Source organism: Buteo buteo, chromosome 11, assembly GCF_964188355.1.
Source record: "Buteo buteo chromosome 11, bButBut1.hap1.1, whole genome shotgun sequence".
In the NCBI taxonomy this organism is placed as follows: domain Eukaryota; kingdom Metazoa; phylum Chordata; class Aves; order Accipitriformes; family Accipitridae; genus Buteo; species Buteo buteo.
In genome coordinates, this window is record NC_134181.1 from 31,665,367 (window position 1) to 31,687,515 (window position 22,149).

Genomic DNA, 22,149 nt, shown 5'->3' on the forward strand with positions numbered 1-22,149 from the left:
GCGTTGGGCGGGCGGCGGCCGTCTCTCCTCCCCGGTCCGTTGCCGTGACCACCGGCAGGCGTCGGGCGGGCCCCGGGGTTTGCCGCCATGAGCCTGGACGATGTGCGGCTGCAGTGGCTGCGGGACCGAGTGCTCGCCGTCCTGGGCCTGACGGGTCCGGCGCCTTTCGAGGAGCTGCTGAACCGCGGCGACGGCCAGGCGGCACGGACCGTGCTGCGCTTTTTCGACCGCGGCACCGAGGACGGGGACAATGAGAGCGAGGCGGGCGCGGCGCTGCTGCTGCTGCGGGCCGAGCGGCGCGGCGAGGAGGCCGTGGGTGAGGCTCCCTGCTGCCCCGGCCCGCTGAGCCCTCCCCTGGGCACTGCCTGACCCCCAGCCCCCTCGCTCCGTCCTTCCCTCCCCAGCTGCCTGTTTCCCCCTCCCTTGGGCACCTATTTATCCCATCTGCTGAGTCCTAGCCCCGTTACCCCTCTCCTTACCCCTTTCTCTGCCTCTCCATCCCTTGGGCTGCGTCCAGTCCTCCTGAACCCCTTCTGTCCCACCCATTTCCAGACCTTCCTCTTCTCTGGTTGTGTCTTGGTGGGATTTGCACCAACCCCACTGCACAGTGGTTACGCCATGCTTTCCTCCCATTTTGTGTGTGTGCAGATGCAGGTGACACAGATGAGTTTGCTGATGAGCAGCAGGAGGAAGGCCCAGATAACATGTTTCCTGAGCAGTTGGCTGAAACAGCCTCCTCTGTGGCGTTGGAAGGAAGTAGGTGGTTTGAGTGACCAAAGCGTAGACATTGCAGGCCATACTGCCCTGGGCGCTGAGTGTGACTAGCTAACATGGCTCTCTTAAGCAGATCCAGCAGTATCTGTAACATCAGCTGTTAAAGTACCTGTAACAGCTGCTTTTCCCAGGAAAGCAGATCTGATTTTGTGGATAGTGTCCTGGGCAGCGTGGCTAATGTTTTCTTAAGAGGTTCTGCCTCAGGATGCTCATTTGAAAGAAACCTATCCTAGTTTGGCTATTTCATTTTTTCCAAACAGATAGAAAGAAGAAGACTGACTGGGGTGAACAAAATCAATGCACAAACACAGATCTTCCATCCCGTCTTTGTCTGTGACATCTTTCACTGGCTTTATAATTTCAGATTTTTAGAGATTAATTTTATTAAACAGAATTAATATGTTCCCTTTAGTAGGAATTAATTAACTCCCCTTAAGAGTTGCAAGCTCTCCTCTTTATTCCAATGTAGTTTGTTGAGGATAAAACTGGTGGTCCTGTACAGAGTTAAGATTGGTCCATTACTTTAACCACAGTATTGCAGACAAGCCTTTCACAAAAAATTGGAAAAAAATAAAAGTGATAGAAAGGATGTCAGAAGAGAGCAATGATTTTCCATGGCTCAGAGATTCTATTCTCTTCTCTGCTGTCAGTATCTGTGCAAGTCCCACAAGCTTCTGAAACAGTTAGTTGCAGAAGCAAAGAGTCATGGCCTGGTATTTTATATCCATAAAAGAATTTTGTTCATACTGTGCAAAAAAGATAGGACCGCAGAAGTTAAGTGCTGAAGCCTGGTATGGGTGTAAGTAGACTTACAATTCAACTTCTCTCTCTGCACCTCTGAATGGAGGCAGCTGCAACACTGCAGGTTAATGCTTAAACGCAGGGAGAATTATTACTTCTTGATAATAATATCAGCACACAAAGGGGCATGACCTTTCCAGCTGGGGATGCAACTATGCCTTTTCCACTTCCTTTAAGTGTCCAGAAGCCTGTGCTGAAAGAGGAAGAAGGCATGGTGCACCTTCTGAAAGACAGTATAAAATAAAGTTTGAAATTCTTGACTGGCCCAGGAATTCATGCAGTTGTTCCTGTGTTACAGTGTCTTCACCATCACTTCTTGGTCATGACATAACTATAAGCATTTTCCACATCATAGGTCTGGCGTGACAAAACCCTTAATTGTTTGCATTTCCTTTTATAAAGTGGTTTCATCTTGAAATGTGCTAATCTACTTTGTCATTAAAAAATCAATTGCATTGGAAAATGCTGGTAAAGATATTCTAAATAAACACCAATTACCTGTGGAATGCAATATCGTCACTTGCTTATTTGGATTCAGTTCAGCAATAGTGTTGTCCTATGGGAAAATGTATGATTAACACCAATTTTGGATGGCTGGTAGTTGAAAGGTGATGCTGAAGATGGAAGAAAATGCACAGTCATTTAGTTTGAGAAGAAAATTCAGAGAGTCTGTCTTATATGCATGGAATACCTGTTCCTTAATTGAGGTCTTTTGTGTTATTCTTTCTCAGGGATGGTTCAGAAAAGCAAGACATCCCCTCTGCAATCTACAGGCAATGAAAATGTGTCAGGTCACTTATCAACTCTCTCTAGTGAGTCTGAATTGAGTAAACTGGAGCAAAGATTTACAACTGACAGTATGGAACACACATCACAGGTAAGTCTGTTGTATTTCACTCTGTTCTTTTGTGGATATGAAGATGCTGGCTTTCTGATGCAAACATTTCAGTAAAACTGGTAGGCAAATTAAGGAGGTACAGTGCAGAGCAAGTACTCAGAGCAGAACAGAACATTTTACAAGAACAGGAATTTCCATTCAAAACCAATGGCTTGTGGTGTCTGCCATAACCTCTGACATTGACAAGATATTGCAAAGTTAATTTACTTGGCAAAATGCTGAGTTTTGGTGAGAAAATGCAGCAGCGAGTTACTGAGGTACCGCATTAGCTATTCCCAGAGTTGCTTGTAAAAGAAAAGTTGCAGTTAGAATAATTACTAAAGACACCATGGGAGAAGCATGTAAGGAACAGCGAATGAAGACTTTTGTACCTCAAGTCTTTTACATAATTAGATGGTCGGGATGAAGTCTGGAATTTCTAACTAAACTTGGTTTATGACTCAGATGCAGGTGGAAGGGGAGTAGATGCTTGCACATTCTCAGAAAAGTACAAGGCGGGGGGGCAGGCATTTAAGTGCTCTCTGGTTTCTTATGTTTCAAGCACTAATGCTTTTAGTCCTGTTGGTCTGGAAATCAACATTGTTTCCAAAGCTGATGATTTTTACTGTTAGCTGAGTGATTTTTTTAACATTTAATTTATGTTAGTAGTTTACTTGGACAGCAATGTGAAGATAATGGAGTTAAACTAATGATTCTGTCCTATTGCTCACAGTAGGCAAACGTTTTCTTGCTGTTAAGAAACATGGCAGCAAACGGTAATAGTTGTACTTCCTTCTTATTTTCTGTTTCAGCTACAAGAACAGAAAGTTGACAAAGTGTGTTTGTACGTGGCTCTTGATGAAATTCCTGAAGAATTTGTGACAGATTTTACTGTATATTTTCTGAGAGATACCAAAGGTATGTGCTCTGAATGACTACAGGCTCAGCGTTTTCAGTCTTTGCATTAAACAGTACTCCACATTGAGAAAAGGTGATAGTGACTGGGATTCAGGATAGTGCATATCCAGCTTAATTAACTGGATGGGAATACTCTCAGAGTAGAACTGGGAGTCAGGAATGGTTTTCATAGGAAATTTATGGAAAGTTACATATCTTCCGTATTTTACCAGCAAGAATGAAGCTTTCATGCTGCACTCTGAGAAACTAAGAAGATTTAGTTACTACAACTGCTAGAACTGTGTAACGTGTTTTGAGGATGAGGAGCTGTATGTGAAAGTTAGACCGTAAGGTGGTGATGAGCACAACTGGGCTATCAGACTTCCTGACCTGACTCAAATTCTGATACACAGCAGCAGCATGTTTCATTCTGATAGTTTATACTTTTATCATAAAACCAATGATAAGATGACACTTAAGTATTTTACTGCCCTGTCTGAAAAAGCATCTGCACTATTAAAACCAGCACTAGTTTTGAAAGTGACTTGCATCAAACCTAGTATATTACAAACACAGTTTGTTTTATTGGAGTTTTAACTTATTAGGGAAAGGACTTTATGCTTTCTGTGTCAAATAATTAGATTTATGCTAATTGTTTGTATACTGTTTAGAAAGAATTACTGAACCTAACAACCTGACTGAAGCTATTGAGGTTCTTCCTAAAGTGATAAAGTTTGGTATACTGACTGGTGATACTCTTTTGATGCTAAAGAATGCCATCTCACAGGTAAATGTGTTACGGCTTTTATATATGGAGTCTTGAGTGTTTCTATGAGTGATTTGCCTATTTAGTATTCTGCTGAACATATGGACTATGCATAAGAAATACTAATATTTAATAAGTGACCTTCATATGCTAAAAAGAAGTTTTTGTTAATCCTTATTTGATATTTTGTTTCCCAAATTCTTGTAAAGATGTGGAGATGGGCATTATTTCATTGCCTGGCCCTATATGAGAAACATTTAAGAGTGTGACACCAGATACCTTTATTTTTGTGCTGATAGGCTTTTGTAAAAGCATACTGGAGCTATTCCCCTGCAGAACTTGAGGCAGAGAGAATGATGCTAAAGAGGTAACATGGAAGGAGATGCACTTAAATTAAATTTTAGAACAACAAGCTGACTTTTATTGTAGTCTTTTTTAATATGAACCATCTAATCTATGGTACCTGTTTGAATTACAGGTGTTTTCACCAGCTCTCTCCCATAGTCGGCAGCAGACTGAGGAAACTTCCCTTCATCCAGATAGTGAAAACACAGAGTCTGAAAAAAGGAATTTACCTGAGACTGAGCTTGCAGAAAAGAAAGAACAGCCTGTGGAATACTGTAATATTCAGATGAGGAATAAGAGTCAAATGAACAGGCAAAAATTCTTAAGTGTTACTCAGCAGATTATACAACAAACTGAAGGCGAGTTTTCTGCCTATGTCAGCACTGTGTTGGTTAGAGTATACGACAGTAGAAAGAGGTTCACCTAGGAATGGCTTTATACAGAACAGCAAATACATACAGTTTCTGGGGAAGCTCCAGACCTGATTCAAGTTTCTCTTTGCTGATGATAGTAGTACTTTTACTGCCTTGTAGCATAGCAGGCAGTGTGGGGAAGGGGATGAAATCAGTGATAGTCTTTCAAGCAGTCTGGAGTAATAATAGGAGAGAGGGTAAACATGCCTCATTGCTTACCAATGTTCAGGGGACTCAGACCATAGCAGGGTGTGGAAAGTGGTAGACCAAACGAGACTTTCACGTGTTGTTTAGCATCGCTTCTCTGACAGGGGCTACTGGCATGCCATTAAGAAGAGCGTAATGACCTGCAATAAGCAGATTGATAATCTTCTTCAGCAAAGCTCTAATCCTAATTCTTAATAGAGATTGGGTTAAGGCTTGAAAGCTGAGAGCTTTTATTTCTAGGAATATATCTTTCTTTACACTGTGTTAACTGTCAAGCAACTAGATGTATTTTGCCATATTCTCAAATAGGCAGAGCCGTGGTATGTTACCTATGCTCAAGTAGCTAACAAGATGGAAGGGATAAGCCATTTCAGTGATGTTACTTTACCAATGCTGATGGAACAAGACAGTTAATTCTATGTGCCTTTTCTGCCAATAGGAGATACTAAACTGGAGATGCCAACTATAAATCTAGATGGAGAAGTGACTGTTCTTGCCACAGTTCCAGAAGTGGTTGAAGCTCTGGAAAGTTGTGCAATGACCTGGCAGAAATTAATATCCACAGCTCTAGAGGAACAACTGAAAAAGGTTCCACAGGTAATGTTGCCTATAACACCACACTTTTATTCCCAGAGACATTACTTCATTTCCCCACAAGAATCTCTTTGAATGGTTTGAGCTCATTTTTAATACATCTTCATGTCTGATTGTTGGAAAGCCATTTCCTAATTGATGTAAAGTAGAACAAAAGTAGTGAGGAACTGTGTGACTCTGGGAAATAGAATATAAATAGAATATAAAGTAACTCACTGCAGATCCTACCCGCACAGGATAACTGTGGAAAACTAAGGCACTTTTGTTATCTGCGCTCTTCTAAAGAGCCATGAAACCTTAAAAGCTTCAGTGGTTTTCTTTTTTAAAGGGATAACTATATTTTTGCTTGAAAGAAGTCACGTCAAACAAAAAAAATCCAATTGTAAGATTCTGATTCTGTAAACACTTGCACATATGACTAATACCATTAAACATACTGAGGGATTTCATGTCTACAAAGTTACTTGGGCATAAGTGTTTGCAAGCACAGACTCTCCAGCTCCAATTCAGGGATATACTCCCCATGAGCAGTTCCCTTCAGCATGTGTAAAACTTTTGATTTCAAGGATGATCATCTGTCTGGGTTTTTTGCATGGTTGAATTGTATCAGGTTTTTCTCACCATACAGCATATTGAAAAGAAGGAACAAATACAGTCCTGGTTATAGGTTTTCACTTTTGCATAATGGTAATTTTATTCCACATTACTTGTAGGGTAATGGTCCACTTGCAGAAGTTGACCTCTGGCGTGAAAGAAATAGTACTTTAAGTGCTCTTACTGAACAGATAAAGCTTCCAGAAGTGCAAAAAGTCTTGGAAATATTACAGGAAGCTGAATCTGAGCATAGTGGAGATTTACAGATAGTCTTAAGTGACCTCAGAAAACATCATGCGGAAGCTCTAGATAATGTCAAGTTTCTTTCAACTCTCGAACGCCATTTAAAGGTATGTATTTTTAAGAAAACTTTGTGAAGTTTTAACTGTGGTTACCTAAGTTTGGTTTCTCTGTTGATATAATAATGTCTTGTTTAATTTTTACTTTTTATCAGCAGTAAAGATGTACGCTAGCTTTTTTATATTTAATAAAAAAAAGTCTTGCCTATTTTGTTTGAGTTATAGTTGTTCTAATATTTGAAAGCAGAAGCCCAGAGCTGTGAACAGCTTAGTTTGTAAATCATAGCCTTGGGAGAGTTTGATAGCATAGCTGAATTGAGGAAAACCAAGATTTCTCTGCTCCATTTTTGAGGTAGCTTCTATCACTGATTACAGCTAATGTCTCAAATTTTAAGTTTTATTGAAGATCATCCAAACATCCAAATAAATTGTTGAGCCAAACCCAGTCTTGGGACATCTTTTACAGAAAAGAGAATATTAAGGAGACAGAACCTAAAAAGCATTTGGAGCAATAGTTGTAGATTTGCACATCCTTAACTGTGCTTGTTACTTAGGCACCAGGTTGTTTCCTTGACTGGGTTATTTTTTTAATAATGTCACAGACTTTCTTAACTTCAGGTATCTGTAGAATAAATGTTGGTTTATTGAATATGAATTTGTGTATTTTCGTGACATCCTATTCACAATATTTATAATACATTTAATAGAAATTAACATATGGCACCGGGTTTAATGTTGTCTTGGATACAATTCCTTCACTGATGAATGCCCTGAGAATGGTATGGCTTATCTCGCGGCATTACAACAAGGATGAAAGGATGGTACCCCTTATGGAACGAATTGCCTGGGAAATTTCAACAAGAGTGTACAAAGTTGTGGATTTACACACACTGTTTAAGTAAGTGCTGGATTCCTGTTTAACTAGGCTGTATTTATTAAAAGGTTTGCTTGTTTTACATGAAGTGCAGTAGATAACACTTTCATCAAATTGGTTTCAGCATTTTTTACTATCTGAAGTTGTATTAGGTCAATTAAAAGTCAATTTATTTTGTAATTTTCATAAATTACTGAATAAGCCCTGAAGAAATAGGTGCTTGTCCTCTTTTGTGTGTAAAGGACATGAATCAATAAACCCAACAGAATTATAGTGGTAAAAAAGTGGCATAAATATTATCAAAATCAGTCCTGAAATAATATCTCCTTTCAAAATCAGTCACATTGAAAATTAAGACCTCACAGTTACAAGTTTTGCCTAGATCTTATATAATTAGAAACTGCTAAACCAGAAAATATTAATCCAGTTGAGATATAATTTGCTATCTATAGTCTATCTATAGTATATTAACTGTTTTGATTTGATTAATAGAGATGATAGAGCTGCTGCAAAAAAGAAAATAGCAGAAGCCAAAAGCACTCTTGAAGAATGGAAGAAATGTTACTTTGCTGTTCGTGCCCAAATTGAAGCATCAGGAAGAGAGCAACACTGGGAATTTGACCAAAAACGTTTATTTGAAAAAACAGAATATATGACTTCAGTCTGTCAAGATCTGTATGATATTTTGCAGGTAGTGATACAGACAATAAATAAAGGGATTGTGTGATCAGTGTTCTGTTCTATAGAGGAGATGATTGTTTTGTATTGTGGTTGTTGAAATGTTAACAGCCTTTAGTTTTGTGAGTGGTTTTGTGTTTAAGACCTGAGCAGTGCATTTGAATCCAACAAAGCTGCACTTAACGCTTGAGACGAAATAACTCTTCTCAAGGTACTGGTTGAGGAAAGATATTACTGTGTACACTGCTGTTACCAACATACAGACTTGTAACAACTGTTTCACAGATTTGCAGTTTTCATGGGTTGCTAGCTTAATGATATAATTTTAGACAAAATAACCATTAAAGTATACTATAATATAAAATTTCACTATATATAAATCAGTATATCAATTGCAGGATAACATATGAAAGGAGAGATGCTATGTTTAGGCTAATTTAAGTCAGGGTATTAGTGGTCCATCAATGGTCAGATGCTATAGACTGTGTATGTAAAAACTGCTTATGTGAAAAATGGAATAAAAAAGAGTAATAACTGAGTATTATCTGTTTTAACAACTGAAGTGTTGGGCCTGTAGAGTGGGGGTTTTTTTTCCATAAAGGTACTTAGTGTCTTGTATAGAAATACACAAAATGTAAATCACAGCACAAATCGATCATTCTCTGACCTGTTTTTATTTTTTAAAGGAAATAATATCACAAATATGTGTTAAATGGCAGGGAAAAAAAACATTAAAAATAAAGCTTTCTGGTATGTTTTTCTGAATTACACAGGTTATTGAAGAGTTTTACAATATATTTGGTCCTGAACTGAAAGCTGTCACAGGGAATCCAAAGCGTGTTGATGATCTACTGAGAAGAGTAAATGGACTAATTAGTCCTATGGAAGAACTGACTTTTGACCCTTTTAGCATCAAAAGTGCGTATGACTGGAAATTAATTATGGAAGAATTTAGAGAAGAAGTTTCAGTAAGTACCATACACTGTGATTCCCCCCTGCCCCGCCCCATTACTTACTATATACAAATTCCTTCTAGAATATTAACATTTTCATTTAAAGAAAATAAGTTTGCAAAAGAAAAGAATATATGAATAAATATGTAAATGAAAATGTAAGGAATTTGATAATTTTTTTAAGTCAGTATTCTGTTTCCAAATTGTTTTTGTTTATAGTTTCATTTTATCTTGAAACTGGTGAAGCACACTTTTTGTTCATTGGCAGAATCACTACAGCATGAACAGAGGCTACACATGACCTCCCTGTACTCGTGTGCTGACGTGTCTCACTCATGTCCTACAAAGAAGTAAAACTTCCTTTTGTGGATTCATTCAGTGCTTCACCCCTCAGCTAAGAATACCCACAAAGTACAAATTGTTACAGTGTTTTTTGTTATTTATATACCTGCCTAGCAGACACATTAACTAACATTAATTTCCTGCAGCTCACTGGAAAGCCATCAGTTTGTTAGTAATTTATAAGACAAAAAATAGTAAAAATATTCTTGACCACTATTATGAAAAAGTATTTTTATTTTGCCTTCCTTTTTTGGTTTTGCAAGATGAATCTCTAAGTGGTAGGATTTCTTGGCATTATTCCTTTGTTTAGGTTATTGAAGAAGAGACCAAAAACTTTATTGATGAATCTTTTAAGACCCTTCGATCAGCAGAAGCTGCATTTGACATGCTGTTAAACTTCAAACACATCCGCTCTCGTGAAACCATTAATAAGCAGATGATGATGAAGTTCAATGATATTTTGGACCAATACTGTAAAGAGGTATTTAATTTAAGGATTTCTTACATAGTACATGAAGCTCTTTACCTAGTGAAAGTCATAAATCTGTGTATATGTCTAAATACCTGTGTAGTGTCATTTACTGTCTGAAAGACTGAAAAGTTTTACAAAATAAACATAATTGCCCTCACTTTTTTGGACCCCATTGGAGAAATACTATGGTTAATTTGCTGAAATGGATGTGCATATCTGTGTATGTGTGGCACTGCATGGGAACTGAAAGATGTTTGCATGTACTGTGAATGCAACAAGGCTTGTGGCTATTCCTTTACCTTGTGAACAGCAGTTCAACAGTAGTCCTTAGAAGTCCTTGCTGAGAAAATACATCTTTCACACCCTACAGCTTTCTTGTGAAGGACAAGTTTATGGTATGACCAAAAGGTGTCAGAGATAACCATGAAGGCAGAAATCATTTCTGACGTGTTGAAGCCTGTCTGTTGGAAAGCTTTTCATGTCATAGCATTTTTCTTGATATTTCAAAGAACGTTGAGTTTAACGATAAAAGGTAATCTTACAGAAAATACTGCCACAATAGCAGTTCCACAGGATATAGAAAGGGAGATGTTCTCTGTAATGCAATTAATACAAACAAGAGATGCATTAAAAAAAAGAAGAATTGTTTTTATCCTGCTGCTGGAATTAGCTTCAGAGCTTGTGCTGTGTACCAGGTTAGATACTGACCATGGACAAGCAAGTGGAGAAATGATTCTTTGTAATATTTTTTTTTTCTAGGTCAAAAATGTTAAGCAAATCTTTGTTCAGAACCTGAAGGATCCACCTTTGTACAAGAATCATCCTCCAGTGGCTGGAGCAATATACTGGTCCCGATCTCTTTTCTATCGGATCAAGCACACTATTATTCGATTTCAAGAAGTAGAGGAGTTGCTTGCTAGTGAACGTGGAAAGGAAGTATGTTGGTTCTTTTGATATTTAATGAATGAAGAAATACTTTCTTCATACCCTTCTTCTAAAGATGTGAAAGTGCTCTTATGCAAGGTGAAGTTCCAACAATGTCTTTGCACACAGCAAGACATGTTCGACGTGAAAAGCTGAGTGGGACTTTCCCACTGTTTCCCAGAGAGACAGTGACAGAATCAATGATGGAATTCAAAAGCCTGAATTCTCCATTGCCTGCATTAATTACAAGGCATTACTTGTCCTCTCATCTAATAAATATTAGAAACCATATTAAAACATTTTAGTTGAACATTTCTTATGGTCTTTAAAATGAGTTATACAGAATTTTCCTTTCTAGGTGAAACAAATATATCTTCAAGTGGCCAAGAGGATGAAAGAATACGAAGATCAAAAATATAATCAGTGGAGAGATGGGACAGAACAGATACTCCCACTGTTGCTGAAAAATACTTTGCTGACTGTCATCACTGGTGGGGCTGCAACCCATGTTAATCCAGAGACTTTTGAGCAGGTGAGATATAGGAAGATAGCATACCAGACTTCTCTGTGGGGAAGAACTGAAACCTATCTAATGGTCAGTGAGATTTTTCTAAGAATAATATTTTAAACACAGTTTTTGAAAGTAAAATTTCAAAAGTTCTGAGCTCAGAATTGTTTGTGGTCCTTTATAAGACATAGTTACTGAATGACCTGGCAAATGGATGAATGTTGTTTCTCTATGTGTTCTGTGCTGTAATTCTTGTTAATTTTGGGGTTTTCGTGCCACACCTTTGGGACATTACAACAAAACTTGGGACTGAAGTTAGGTAGAGGTAGGTTCCCAGCAGAGATCATACTGAATCCTGTTCTAGCTAAACTTTTGTCTGATTATGAACTTCCACTGGGATTTCTGTTGTAACTGTGCAGCAGTATGTAAACAGAGGTGAATTGGTTTGTTACTTGTAATCAGCTTTCACTGAAGAAGTAGTTGTGTATAATTTCTTAAACTAGAATGCTGAGGTTGCTATCAAATTTTAAAGGCATTTCGGCAAGCTTTGAATGTCAGCCATTCTGACTTTTACCTACGGCCTTATCAAATGTCTCCAGGAGCTAACCTTTTCCTTGCATTGTAACAGTTTGGTGTTCCCCTCCTTTCTGCTGCTCTTTCTTGTGTTGTAGAGCTCTGTAACAGAGGAGCCTGTCACCACAAAGAAAAATGTTCGCTTCATAGTGAATTTTTCTCCCATACTCCAAGAGATTATCATTGAAACAAAGTACATGGAACAACTAGGGTTTCCAGTCCCAGAAATAGCAAGATATGTGGCATTACAGGAAGAAAAATATCTGAGGTAAGGCTGTAACAGAGTATCTGCTCGCATACAGACTTATGGCAGTGTTTCAAGTGATTTCGCTCCAAACCAGAATGGGCCCTGAGTCATCAAATTTTGGAAATATGAGAGGTCTTAGTGATTTGTTTTTTAAGGGTAAAATTACTAATGACTAAGTTGCACTAATAAGCTTTTCTCTGGCACTGTCTGCATCCTTTACCTTGTAGGACTATGTTATACAAATTAACATCTCATCAAAATCTGAGGAAAAACCAGGAAAGTAATTTGTTTTGCAATGAATTTAGTGCCATTTAGATTTCAGCTCACATTTAAACTCACTGCTGCTTTCTTCTTGTACAGCCTTGGATAAGTCACTTTTGCCTAAATTACCACAGACCTTCAGCACACAGGTATGCCGATAAGAGCCCTAACTGGATTTTAAAGTTCACCTGTTGAGTTCACCTATGTGCTGCAAACTGAGGCTGTCTTAAAAACTTTTCCTGAGTTGAGGCAGGAGAGGTTTGTCTAGCTACTATTGGAGCCATATGAAATTAAAGCAAATTTTGCTTTATATGGAAGTCTGAACGGAATGATGGAAGTGATCTGCTCTTTGATCTGAGTTCCGAGCTGTATTTCCAGAAAATCATGATTTTTATGTTTTGTTGTTGTGTTTCTTGCACTCCTTAGATATACAAATAGATTGAAAAACATGTTGGATCACTATCACAAATTAATGGGAACACTGAATGAAGCAGAAACCAAACTTCTTGATGACCATATTCAAGAACTGTGGAGAGTATTCAAATCAGGGCACAGAAGACTCAGTTGGAACTCCTTAGGTAATGGAGATGCTATTTTAAAATGGCCTTAGATACCAATTTTCAGTAAAAAAATCTCTTCAATTCTGCAATCTATTTTTTTATGTCATATGACAGCAATGTACCCCTAAGTGGTACATCCTATTGCCACGGTCAGGGTCAGAATAGTAAGTTAGACAAACTCAGATCCAGCAGGGTATTTCTTATGTTTTTATTATATTTAAAACACTGAGTGGAAATGGATAGAGACCCTTAGATAACAGCTGTAAGGGAGCTAGATGAAGGATTAGGTGAGAAATCATCTATCTTTCTGCAGAGCATCAGTTCATTCTCAGAGATAAAACACATCTGGTTGTGGCAATTTTGTTGCATTGGTGAAATATTTGTTAAAAGAAAAAAAACACAAATAGTTGTGATTTATTTCAAGGTATTGGTGACTTTATTGTCCAATGTATGCGAGCCATCAGAAAGTTTGAATCACTTGTCCATCAAATTCATAATCATTCTGAAGACGTAAGCAACAAACTTCTGTTCATAGAATCAACAAATCTCTTTAAGTTTCCACTTTCAAAAAATGGTGATGAGCTTCCTGGTAAGTCTTTATATTTTCACTTCCAAGGTCTGTGGTGTTTTATTTTGCTCTCTCTGCTAATTTGCATTTTTAGTTGCTAGGATCAACCCTTTTAATCATTAACCAAAACTAGTTACAGTAGTATTTCATGGTATAACAAAGGAAGCACAAGCAGAGCTTCAGTACCCTAAAGCTGATGTTGTCAATGAGAGAAACATAAAGATGAGTGTACAGGTAGATCATTTGACTTGTGTCTACCTTGCTTTTGATCACTTTTCCCCTAGCTTTCCTTTGATTTCCTTATCCTTCTTGTATGCAGTAGTGTAGTCTTAGAGCTGTAATCTGCATGGAGTGTCAGCTCCTTCTGGGCTGTCTGAACTGAACTGGTTGCCTCAGATGGTAATTGCAGTGAGGTGATTGTCTCCCAGGTGCCCCTGTCACTTGAGTGACTGGGTGATGGATCAAGTTTCTTGCAATGCTTTGTAAGTCTTAAAAAGGTTACTTTTACATCTAATGGTTGCTATTAAATAATTGAATCCATATAAAATCATAGGGCTGAAATATTAATAAATTAAGCATTAATAAGTAAAGATATTTTTTATTGGTATAAAAGATCAATTTCGTGTTCACAAATAAAGCCCAGCTAATTATTCAAGTCTGTTAGGTCTTTTGCAGTTAATAAAGCTATTTTTTGTATCTTTTACAGAAGCGAAAGAATTTTTTGAGTATGTTAAGTGTGAAAGAGCAAAAGATGTGGCGCACATGGTTAGAAAGTATTCTGCAATTCCACAATTGCTAATAAAAGTGGAAGGACGAGTTGCCAATACAAACACTGGCAAATCTCCAAAATTAACTTCCTATTATGCATACTGGGAAAATAGAATTTATCAGGCGTTGACACAGTTAATTGTGAAGTAAGTCAACTGTTTGCTTTAATGGATTTTCAGTCTTTCATCTTCAGGTTTTTCTCGATCTGTTCATCAATATGTATACTGATATTCTGTTTGAAAACCTCAGTGATGTGCAGTTTGAGACAAATTTGTATTTTTACTGGTTTTTTCATGTGAAGAATGGAGAACTGATAACAAGGTACAGGAGAAACCCAAATTCTGAGAAAATGGATATTGGCATGTTGTTGGCAGAAGAGAGAAATAAGATACATTTTCTGCAGTGTGTGTAGTTGCATATCCCTGGTTTAGTTTTTAAATCAAAGTTTGGTTTTACTAAAAAATACAATTTTGAGAACTTGGTGTCTGGGTGCCAGATGCATCCCTGTAATGCAGGAGACACCAGTACAAGAACAAAGGTTTGCTGGTTTTTACTTTACGTGTTCTGCAGTAGCTGGGGCCAAGGAGTTTCCTGTAACAAGATATTATAAGGGCTTATAGTATAAGCTAGATATTATTACAATAGAGCATTGCAGGGTTATAAAAGCTTCCCAGCCATCTCTTCTTCTCATCATCCATGTCTTTGTAGTCTGGGCCACGCTCAGCTGACTTCATTGGGCTTTCCTGACTGGACTCTTGCAGTGGAGTTGACCATAGTCTCAGGGTCCTTTTGCACCAGGGTATCCCCATTCATTCCTTCCAGTAGCTTCTTTTGGCTAGTCAAGCTTTTGCATTAAATCAGTATTAGTGGGACAATTTTGCTTTGGTACACATCAGTGTTTCAAACTGAAATCAGTGGTAACTGACTTCAGACAGATCTGCTTAAATATCTAAGCACAATTGCAGTCTCTGTTGGGCATTTCCATGGGTGGCAGTACCTGATTATTACTACCTTTAACATGATTTTTTTCCTTTCCCAGGAATTTGCAGGCTTTTAATGCAGCTGTTCTTGCAAATGTGCCACTGTTCCAAACAGAAGCTATTTTATCTGTTCCTGAGATAATCTTGCAACCTAATGCAAGTGAGATTGACAAGATGACTGTACAATGTATCCGAGACTGTGTTGAGGTCACTAAGGTGATTTTTTTTATAAAGATTTACTTGTTGCCAGAGTTTGCTTGTGATTATAATTAATTAATCTTGCTTTACACTTGGGCAAACATAAATGTCAAAGGGAAGATTCATATTGCTTTATCTTGAAATCAAAATATCCAGTACATTGTTCTAATTTTACAGACTGTCCTAATTTTACAAACTGATGACAAAGGAAAAAAATCACCATAAAGCTTCATGCAAAATTTACTCAGGCAAAATTATTTCTTAGTTTTCAGCAGTTTTGTCAGTGTAAGGACATGATTTGGTTCTATAAATCAGCATACATGAGAAGGATATACTCTTCAGATTGCACTGCAGATGTTGCTTTCTGATGTATGAATAAACTGGTCGAATAAGGAATGTGAGTAGCCTTCTCTATATTACAGCTCTCCTCAAAAGCTGCAGTAAAAACATTCAGAAAATGTTGGGAGAAGGACATCTAGGACACATCTAGGGCAAGAGGTTTACAGCAGACAAAATATCTAGCTTGCTGGCAAAGATGTAGCAATATTTCCCTGCACAAGTATGTTCACATTGAACTGCTTTCCAGAAAAGAAGCCAAATATTGTGGCAGTGTGCCTGCCCTGTGCTGATGGAGAAATGATTCCAGATGTCGCCTGAAATGAATAAATTTAGATTAAGTGTGTTTCCTATGCTCAGATTTGCTGTTCTGCTCCACTGCTGCATCCAGCCTGTTTGATCTAATACCTGTTTATCTGTGTCATGCTACATTGCTGCTCAGTGGAGATTTTAAAAGCTAGTAATGCACGGAAAGGTTTTGTTAGGATGAAATTAAGTCTTCTCTCAAATTTATGGGAAAATGTAATCTCTTTTCTTGCTGTCATCAAAACAATTGATTTGAGAAATCATTCACACCACTTCCTTCATAGTCTCCTAAATAATGGTGAATTTCTTCACAGAAAGGGTTGTCAAGCATTGGAACAGGCTGCCCAGGGAAGTGGTTGAATCACCATCCCTGGAGGTATTTAAAAGACATGTAGATGAGGCATTTACGGACATGGTTTAGTGGTGGTCTTGGCAGTGTTAGGTTTATGGTTGGACTCAATGACCTTAAAGGTCTTTTCCAACCTATATGAGTCTATGAATTATTTGACTGAAATGACTCTACAAAGTAACTGTTTTTCAACCCTGTCTTGAAAACTCTAGCATTTTGTACGATGGATGCATGGTACATGTCTTGAATGCCCTCCTCAGCATGTTGATGAAGACGAAGTTATCACTTTCAGCTTTTACAGTGATGTCTCCCAGAACCCTCTGATAATTGAACAGGCTGTTCTCATCACTCAGAATGTCCACAAACTCATGGCTTCTCTCAGTAAGTATTCAAACCAATGGAATAGGTACCACCTGCTGTGGAAATTAGACAAAGGCGCAGTCATGGAGGGGTTAGCTGCAGAAAAGCCTGCTTGTGTCACCTTTGATGAAGAGTTGCAGTTCTATATGAAGGTAGCTCAAGAAGTGACTCAACAGCCCTTGATTAAAGATGAGCAATTTATCAGGCTTCAGCTGGCTCCTTTAGCCTACACGGTGCAGGAGAATGCTAAAGGCTGGGTGATTTCACTTGGAAAGTTGCTTAATGAGTCTGCAAGAGAGGAACTCTTCAGTCTTCAGGAGGAGATTCAGGTAGGTATTTTCAGTTTGTGTTATCTTTTCACATAAACTGAAAATGAATCTGCGTGTTATTTACTTGTGTTTTGTGTTTGACCCATCATTATAATTCTGCCTAATTGCTTTGTCAGTGTTGCTTCTGGAAATTATTTTTACTTTTTCCAGAGATTATCACAGAGTCTTAAGAGACCTCCTGATTCCCTGGAAGATCTCAAAATTGTCCTTGGCACGATTGCAGAGATCAAAGGCATGTCCTTCAAGGTGGAACTGAAATACTTGGACATCTGGGAGAGATACCGAACTCTTGCAATGTACAATATTCCAGTAAGTGCATGTCTCATAAAACATTTCAGATTTGAGCTAGGGGCACAAATGCCTCACATGTGAATGAATAAATGTTCTCCTTTTAAGACATTTTACAGAATCACAGTATTGTTGAGGTTAGAAGGGATATCTGGAGATTGTCTAGCCTAGTCCAAATCCCCTCCTCAAAACAGTATCTCCACTTTAAAATGGACATGTTGCATGTGTTTAAATCTGATTCAGATCACTTCAATGCTGGTTTTGTGTTTTGCAAATTTATAAGGTAAGCACATATTCCCCTCTTTCTTGTGACTAATTATTTCTTGTGAGAGATGTTACTTGTTTTGATTTAGGTAGCGAAAGAAGAGCAAGAGATGGCTGACAAGATTAGGGAAAAGTGGGAGACTCTCTTCTTTGAAGCATCAGAAGTTGATTGCAACCTTGGAGGCATAAAAAGAACATTCACAAAGGTAATATTTGTAATTAATATTGAAAAAAATTAGAAATTGAAAGGAAAACAATTTAAACACTGTTCTCTTTAGATTACACAGCAACAAATTGGGGACTACAGCAAAGAGATAGAAGATTTCTTCCATAAATTCATGACCGAGGGGCCTGGTGCTGTTGGGGAAAATCTTGATAAAGGTAAATAGATTAATGTGTGTAAAGTGATGTCTTAAAAATATTAGTCTTTGCACAATTCTTCACATTTTATGTAAAACAAGAAAATTGTGCTTTCGTTATTAACATACAAACTGATCAACCAGGAATGTGACATTTTTAGTACTATAACTTATATAGTCTATGTGCAAATGCTGTCTTATTTATTCCCCGTGGTCCCTGGGATTGTTTAGAAAATTCCTCTCCTTTCCCAGGATTGGAACTCATGGCCATTTTTGAAAAAGAAGTGGAAAAACTGGAAAAGATTCGTCAGGAACTGGGCAGTGTTGAGAAACTTTTTGACTTGCCAGTTACAGTGTACCCTGACTTAATGAAAGCACAGAATGATATGAAAAATCTAAAGCAGATCTATGAAATTTATGAATTACAAAGAGTAAGTATTGCACTGTGTATACACAGACACACACGTATTCGTGTACATAGATACAGAAAAGGTGGGGGAGAGAAGAAGAAGCTGCATTGTCCACTAGTTACTATCAACTCTGTTCTAAGCCTTTGCATGAAATAAGCTGTGACCTGTAATTGACTACCGCCATGAAATGATTTTAATGGTATTAGGACAGGACTAACAATGCCTCCGTAGTGGACCAAACACATACTCTTATCAGATAGGAGCAGACCTCCCACCCCCCTAATAATTATTGGGTGGCATTTTGCTGAGCAAGTTTCCTGATCATTTCAGTGGAATTACTTTTGGATATAATATGTGTACAGGTGACAATGAGTATCTCAGGCTTTAATCGATCTTAACTATTTTTTAATAAGTTTTATTTTTCCAAAATTAAAATGCCCTGTAAAGTATGCTCTTAAGGATGCTTTTCCTGTTCTCCATATTTTCTTTTGATTATTTCTTATACAACTGGTTGTGTTCAGCTATGAATATGTCTTGGACATGACCCTGTCTCTTCCTCTGTTTGTAAAATGTTAATACAATTACATCTGCATCCTGACTGTGGTCTCTAGGTCTTACTGTAGTGGAAAGATTTTTTCTTTTGGTCAGAACTAACAGGAAATATGATTTTTTTCCTCCTGATGACCTTGTTCCCAGGCAGCTAAAAAGGAATGGTCTCAGACACTCTGGATAAACCTCAATGTCCAGCTTCTTCAGGAAGGAATCGAAGGATATCTTAAAGCCCTTCGAAAGCTGCCCAAACAAGTACGCAATATGCCAGTAGCCTTTCACTTGGAAACAGAAATGAAGGCGTTTCGAGACTCCATTCCTTTGTTGCTTGATTTGAAAAATGAAGCTTTAAGAGAAAGGTTTGCTTTGATTTATTTAAATCCACTTCCTGTATGTAGGAAGATTTTGTTTGTTTTGTTAGAACTTTCAATTTCAGTTACTGGGGTCGTGCAATGTCCTGCAGCTTGAAACTTCACTTTCTACTTGATGAACTTGTGTAATAGTATGCAAGGTGACTATGATGACTAGGATACTTTATGTATTCAAAATACTAGTTCTTGTTTAAATAGTAGAGAAACATGGTTTCATTATTATATATTAAATTACAGTTGGTTTCATTTTTACTGTATCATGGTGGTTGGTAGAATTGTTCATGTGTAATTTAAAACAGGCATTGGCAAGACCTTATGGAGAGAACAGGAACAACTTTTGAAATGACAACAGAAACATTCACTTTGGAGAATATGTTTGCTATGGAACTTCACAGACACTCAGATGTTATCAGTGAAATAGTTGGAACTGCTGTTAAGGAACTTAGCATTGAGAAGGTAATGTAAAAAAATCATAATAAAACGAAAAAGACATAGATGACAACAGTCTGTGTTTTATTTGTGATTTTTATATTGGCATGACAGCAGGTTTGGCCCTCTTCAGGGAGCTGCCATGATGTAACTGATGGCAACTAAGATCAATAGTTCTGTTAATAAGCTACCACATGGCACAGAATCCTAGCTCTCTTGGCTTTGGCAGCAATATATTAGATATCTGTTATTACAATAAGCAAGTTTGGCCTAGGAAAAAGGATCTGAAGAAGGATCCATTCTGTTTCCATCATGATATTTTGAAATAGACCATTCTTTATAAACCAGAGTTAGAAAATCTGTGCAAAAATTTTGCTCAATTAGTTGATTTAATTTTTATGCTAAGATTATAGTTCTCTAGTTTTTGAAGACTAAAACATGCACCTTTTTATGCTCACGTGCAGGGCGTGAAGGAAATAGCAGAAACATGGGAACACCTGAAATTCACTGTACAAATGTACTTCAAAGGCACTGAGAAGCGAGGCTTTATTCTGGGACCTGTAGATGAAATTTTAGAGATTCTTGATGACAACAATGTCAATCTTCAGAGTGTTTTGAGCAGTCGATTTGTGGGTCCTTTCCTTTCAACTGTTCACCACTGGGAAAAAACTCTGTCATTGATTGGTGAAGTAATTGAGGTAGGCAGGGAAGTGCTGAACTAAATAATTAATGTTTATTATTTATAATCAGGGTTTTCAACTGTATTTTTTTTCTTTGATGGTAACATTTGTGTCTTAGATCTGGATGGTGGTTCAGAGAAAATGGATGTACCTGGAGAGCATCTTTATTGGTGGAGATATCAGATCACAGCTTCCAGAGGAAGCCAAAATATTTGACAGTGTAGACAGGATGTTTAAAAAGGCAAGTAACTGACTTGACTTGTGATCAGCATAATTGTTTAGTGCATTTTGCTTCCAGTTTCATAGTTAGCTGTAGTCTTTGTCATTTGTAACACTGAGAAGGGTATGTTATAATGAATTGAATATGGAATTGGGGAACCCAGGAACTCTGGTGTTTTACTTCACATCTGTCATACACAGAAGACTTCTCCTGATTTAGCTAAGCTGGGCAGAGGTGTGACCCTTGGCTGGCAGTACTGGGCAGGCAGATCCCCATTTCCTTTCATTGGATACATCTTTTTACCCTTACCATGATAATAAGAACCTTAAATGTGTTTCTATTGGTTGAGGACCTACATACATGCTAAAAAGGCTTTGCTGATATAATGCCACTGTTCCCATACTGAACACATACTCCCAGTATGAATATGGCTTACTTTTCTTTTTCCCATCTGCAAAATTGAGATAGTACTGTGATTCTGAAATTGTGTTTGTCCTTCACTTGATGTACCACTGTATACAGGAGCAAGGTCAGGTATATGCTTATGCTTGCATGACTTGGGATACAGGCTTGTCTTGCTTACACTTGCTTTTATAGTAGTATCTCGATGGTCTCAGCTTTGAAAGCATACTGTCTTCATGTTTTCATATAGCACTGCAGCAATAGGAAACCATATTTAAAACTCTGTCTAGTTCACTTCTGTAAGAACCTATACTGCTTATGCTGCTTGTGTGCTTTGTCACTAGTTAAATATAATTTGGTGTAATCCATTGCTGTTCAGTATTTTCTAAACTTTATTTTCTCCCTGTGTAGATAATGGATGAAGCTGTAAAAGAACCAACAATAAAAAAATCCTGTGAAGCCCCAAATCGTCTGTCAGACCTCCATCATATAAATGATGTGCTGGAGAAATGTCAGAAAAGCTTGAATGATTATTTGGATTCCAAACGAAATGCTTTCCCAAGATTTTTCTTTATATCTGATGAGGAGTTGCTTAGTATCCTTGGCAGCAGTAACCCACTTTGTGTCCAGGAACACATGATAAAGGTACAACGTCTGGCTTTCCACAGTGCTTTTGCTTTTAGGTGCTTTAAAAAGTTGAACAGACTATACTGTACATGCTGTTAAGGGTGCGCTAATGTTTATTGCATACAAAGAGCATCCTGGCAGCATCTTGAAGAAGCTCTGAATAACCAGATCAAATCTGATTGATAGTCTCTCCTGGCTCTCATACTGGCCAGTAGCAGTTATGGTAGAGGAATGTTGGTAGAGGAACAATCAAGATACACCAGAATGATCAGTCATTAAAGAATCTTCTGGTAGCTCCTGATAGATCTTTATTTTCTAGAAAAGAAAAATCAATGTAATTTGGGCCAGATCATCTGCTTGTTAACTCTGCAGCTGGACTGCTGAGCTATATATCAAC

At 37.8% G+C, this 22,149-nt stretch overlaps 1 protein-coding gene across 1 annotated transcript in view; it reads left to right on the forward strand.

The window, feature by feature from the left end:
* The first annotated feature begins 87 nt into the window (after positions 1-87).
* The window catches only part of DNAH10 (dynein axonemal heavy chain 10), a 57,165-nt gene continuing 35,103 nt past the window's right edge, over positions 88-22,149 (forward strand). The window contains exons 1-29 of the mRNA XM_075041421.1: positions 88-316; positions 649-756; positions 2,307-2,452; positions 3,265-3,370; positions 4,021-4,136; positions 4,594-4,819; positions 5,520-5,677; positions 6,388-6,618; positions 7,275-7,465; positions 7,934-8,132; positions 8,893-9,087; positions 9,725-9,895; positions 10,646-10,822; positions 11,169-11,291; positions 11,990-12,159; positions 12,826-12,977; positions 13,384-13,548; positions 14,234-14,441; positions 15,335-15,491; positions 16,677-17,153; positions 17,304-17,462; positions 17,795-17,911; positions 17,984-18,086; positions 18,317-18,495; positions 19,171-19,382; positions 19,694-19,850; positions 20,288-20,521; positions 20,622-20,744; positions 21,537-21,770. Coding sequence (XP_074897522.1) covers positions 88-316; positions 649-756; positions 2,307-2,452; positions 3,265-3,370; positions 4,021-4,136; positions 4,594-4,819; positions 5,520-5,677; positions 6,388-6,618; positions 7,275-7,465; positions 7,934-8,132; positions 8,893-9,087; positions 9,725-9,895; positions 10,646-10,822; positions 11,169-11,291; positions 11,990-12,159; positions 12,826-12,977; positions 13,384-13,548; positions 14,234-14,441; positions 15,335-15,491; positions 16,677-17,153; positions 17,304-17,462; positions 17,795-17,911; positions 17,984-18,086; positions 18,317-18,495; positions 19,171-19,382; positions 19,694-19,850; positions 20,288-20,521; positions 20,622-20,744; positions 21,537-21,770 — 5,223 coding nt within the window. The remainder of the gene's footprint in view (positions 317-648; positions 757-2,306; positions 2,453-3,264; positions 3,371-4,020; positions 4,137-4,593; positions 4,820-5,519; positions 5,678-6,387; positions 6,619-7,274; positions 7,466-7,933; positions 8,133-8,892; positions 9,088-9,724; positions 9,896-10,645; positions 10,823-11,168; positions 11,292-11,989; positions 12,160-12,825; positions 12,978-13,383; positions 13,549-14,233; positions 14,442-15,334; positions 15,492-16,676; positions 17,154-17,303; positions 17,463-17,794; positions 17,912-17,983; positions 18,087-18,316; positions 18,496-19,170; positions 19,383-19,693; positions 19,851-20,287; positions 20,522-20,621; positions 20,745-21,536; positions 21,771-22,149) is intronic.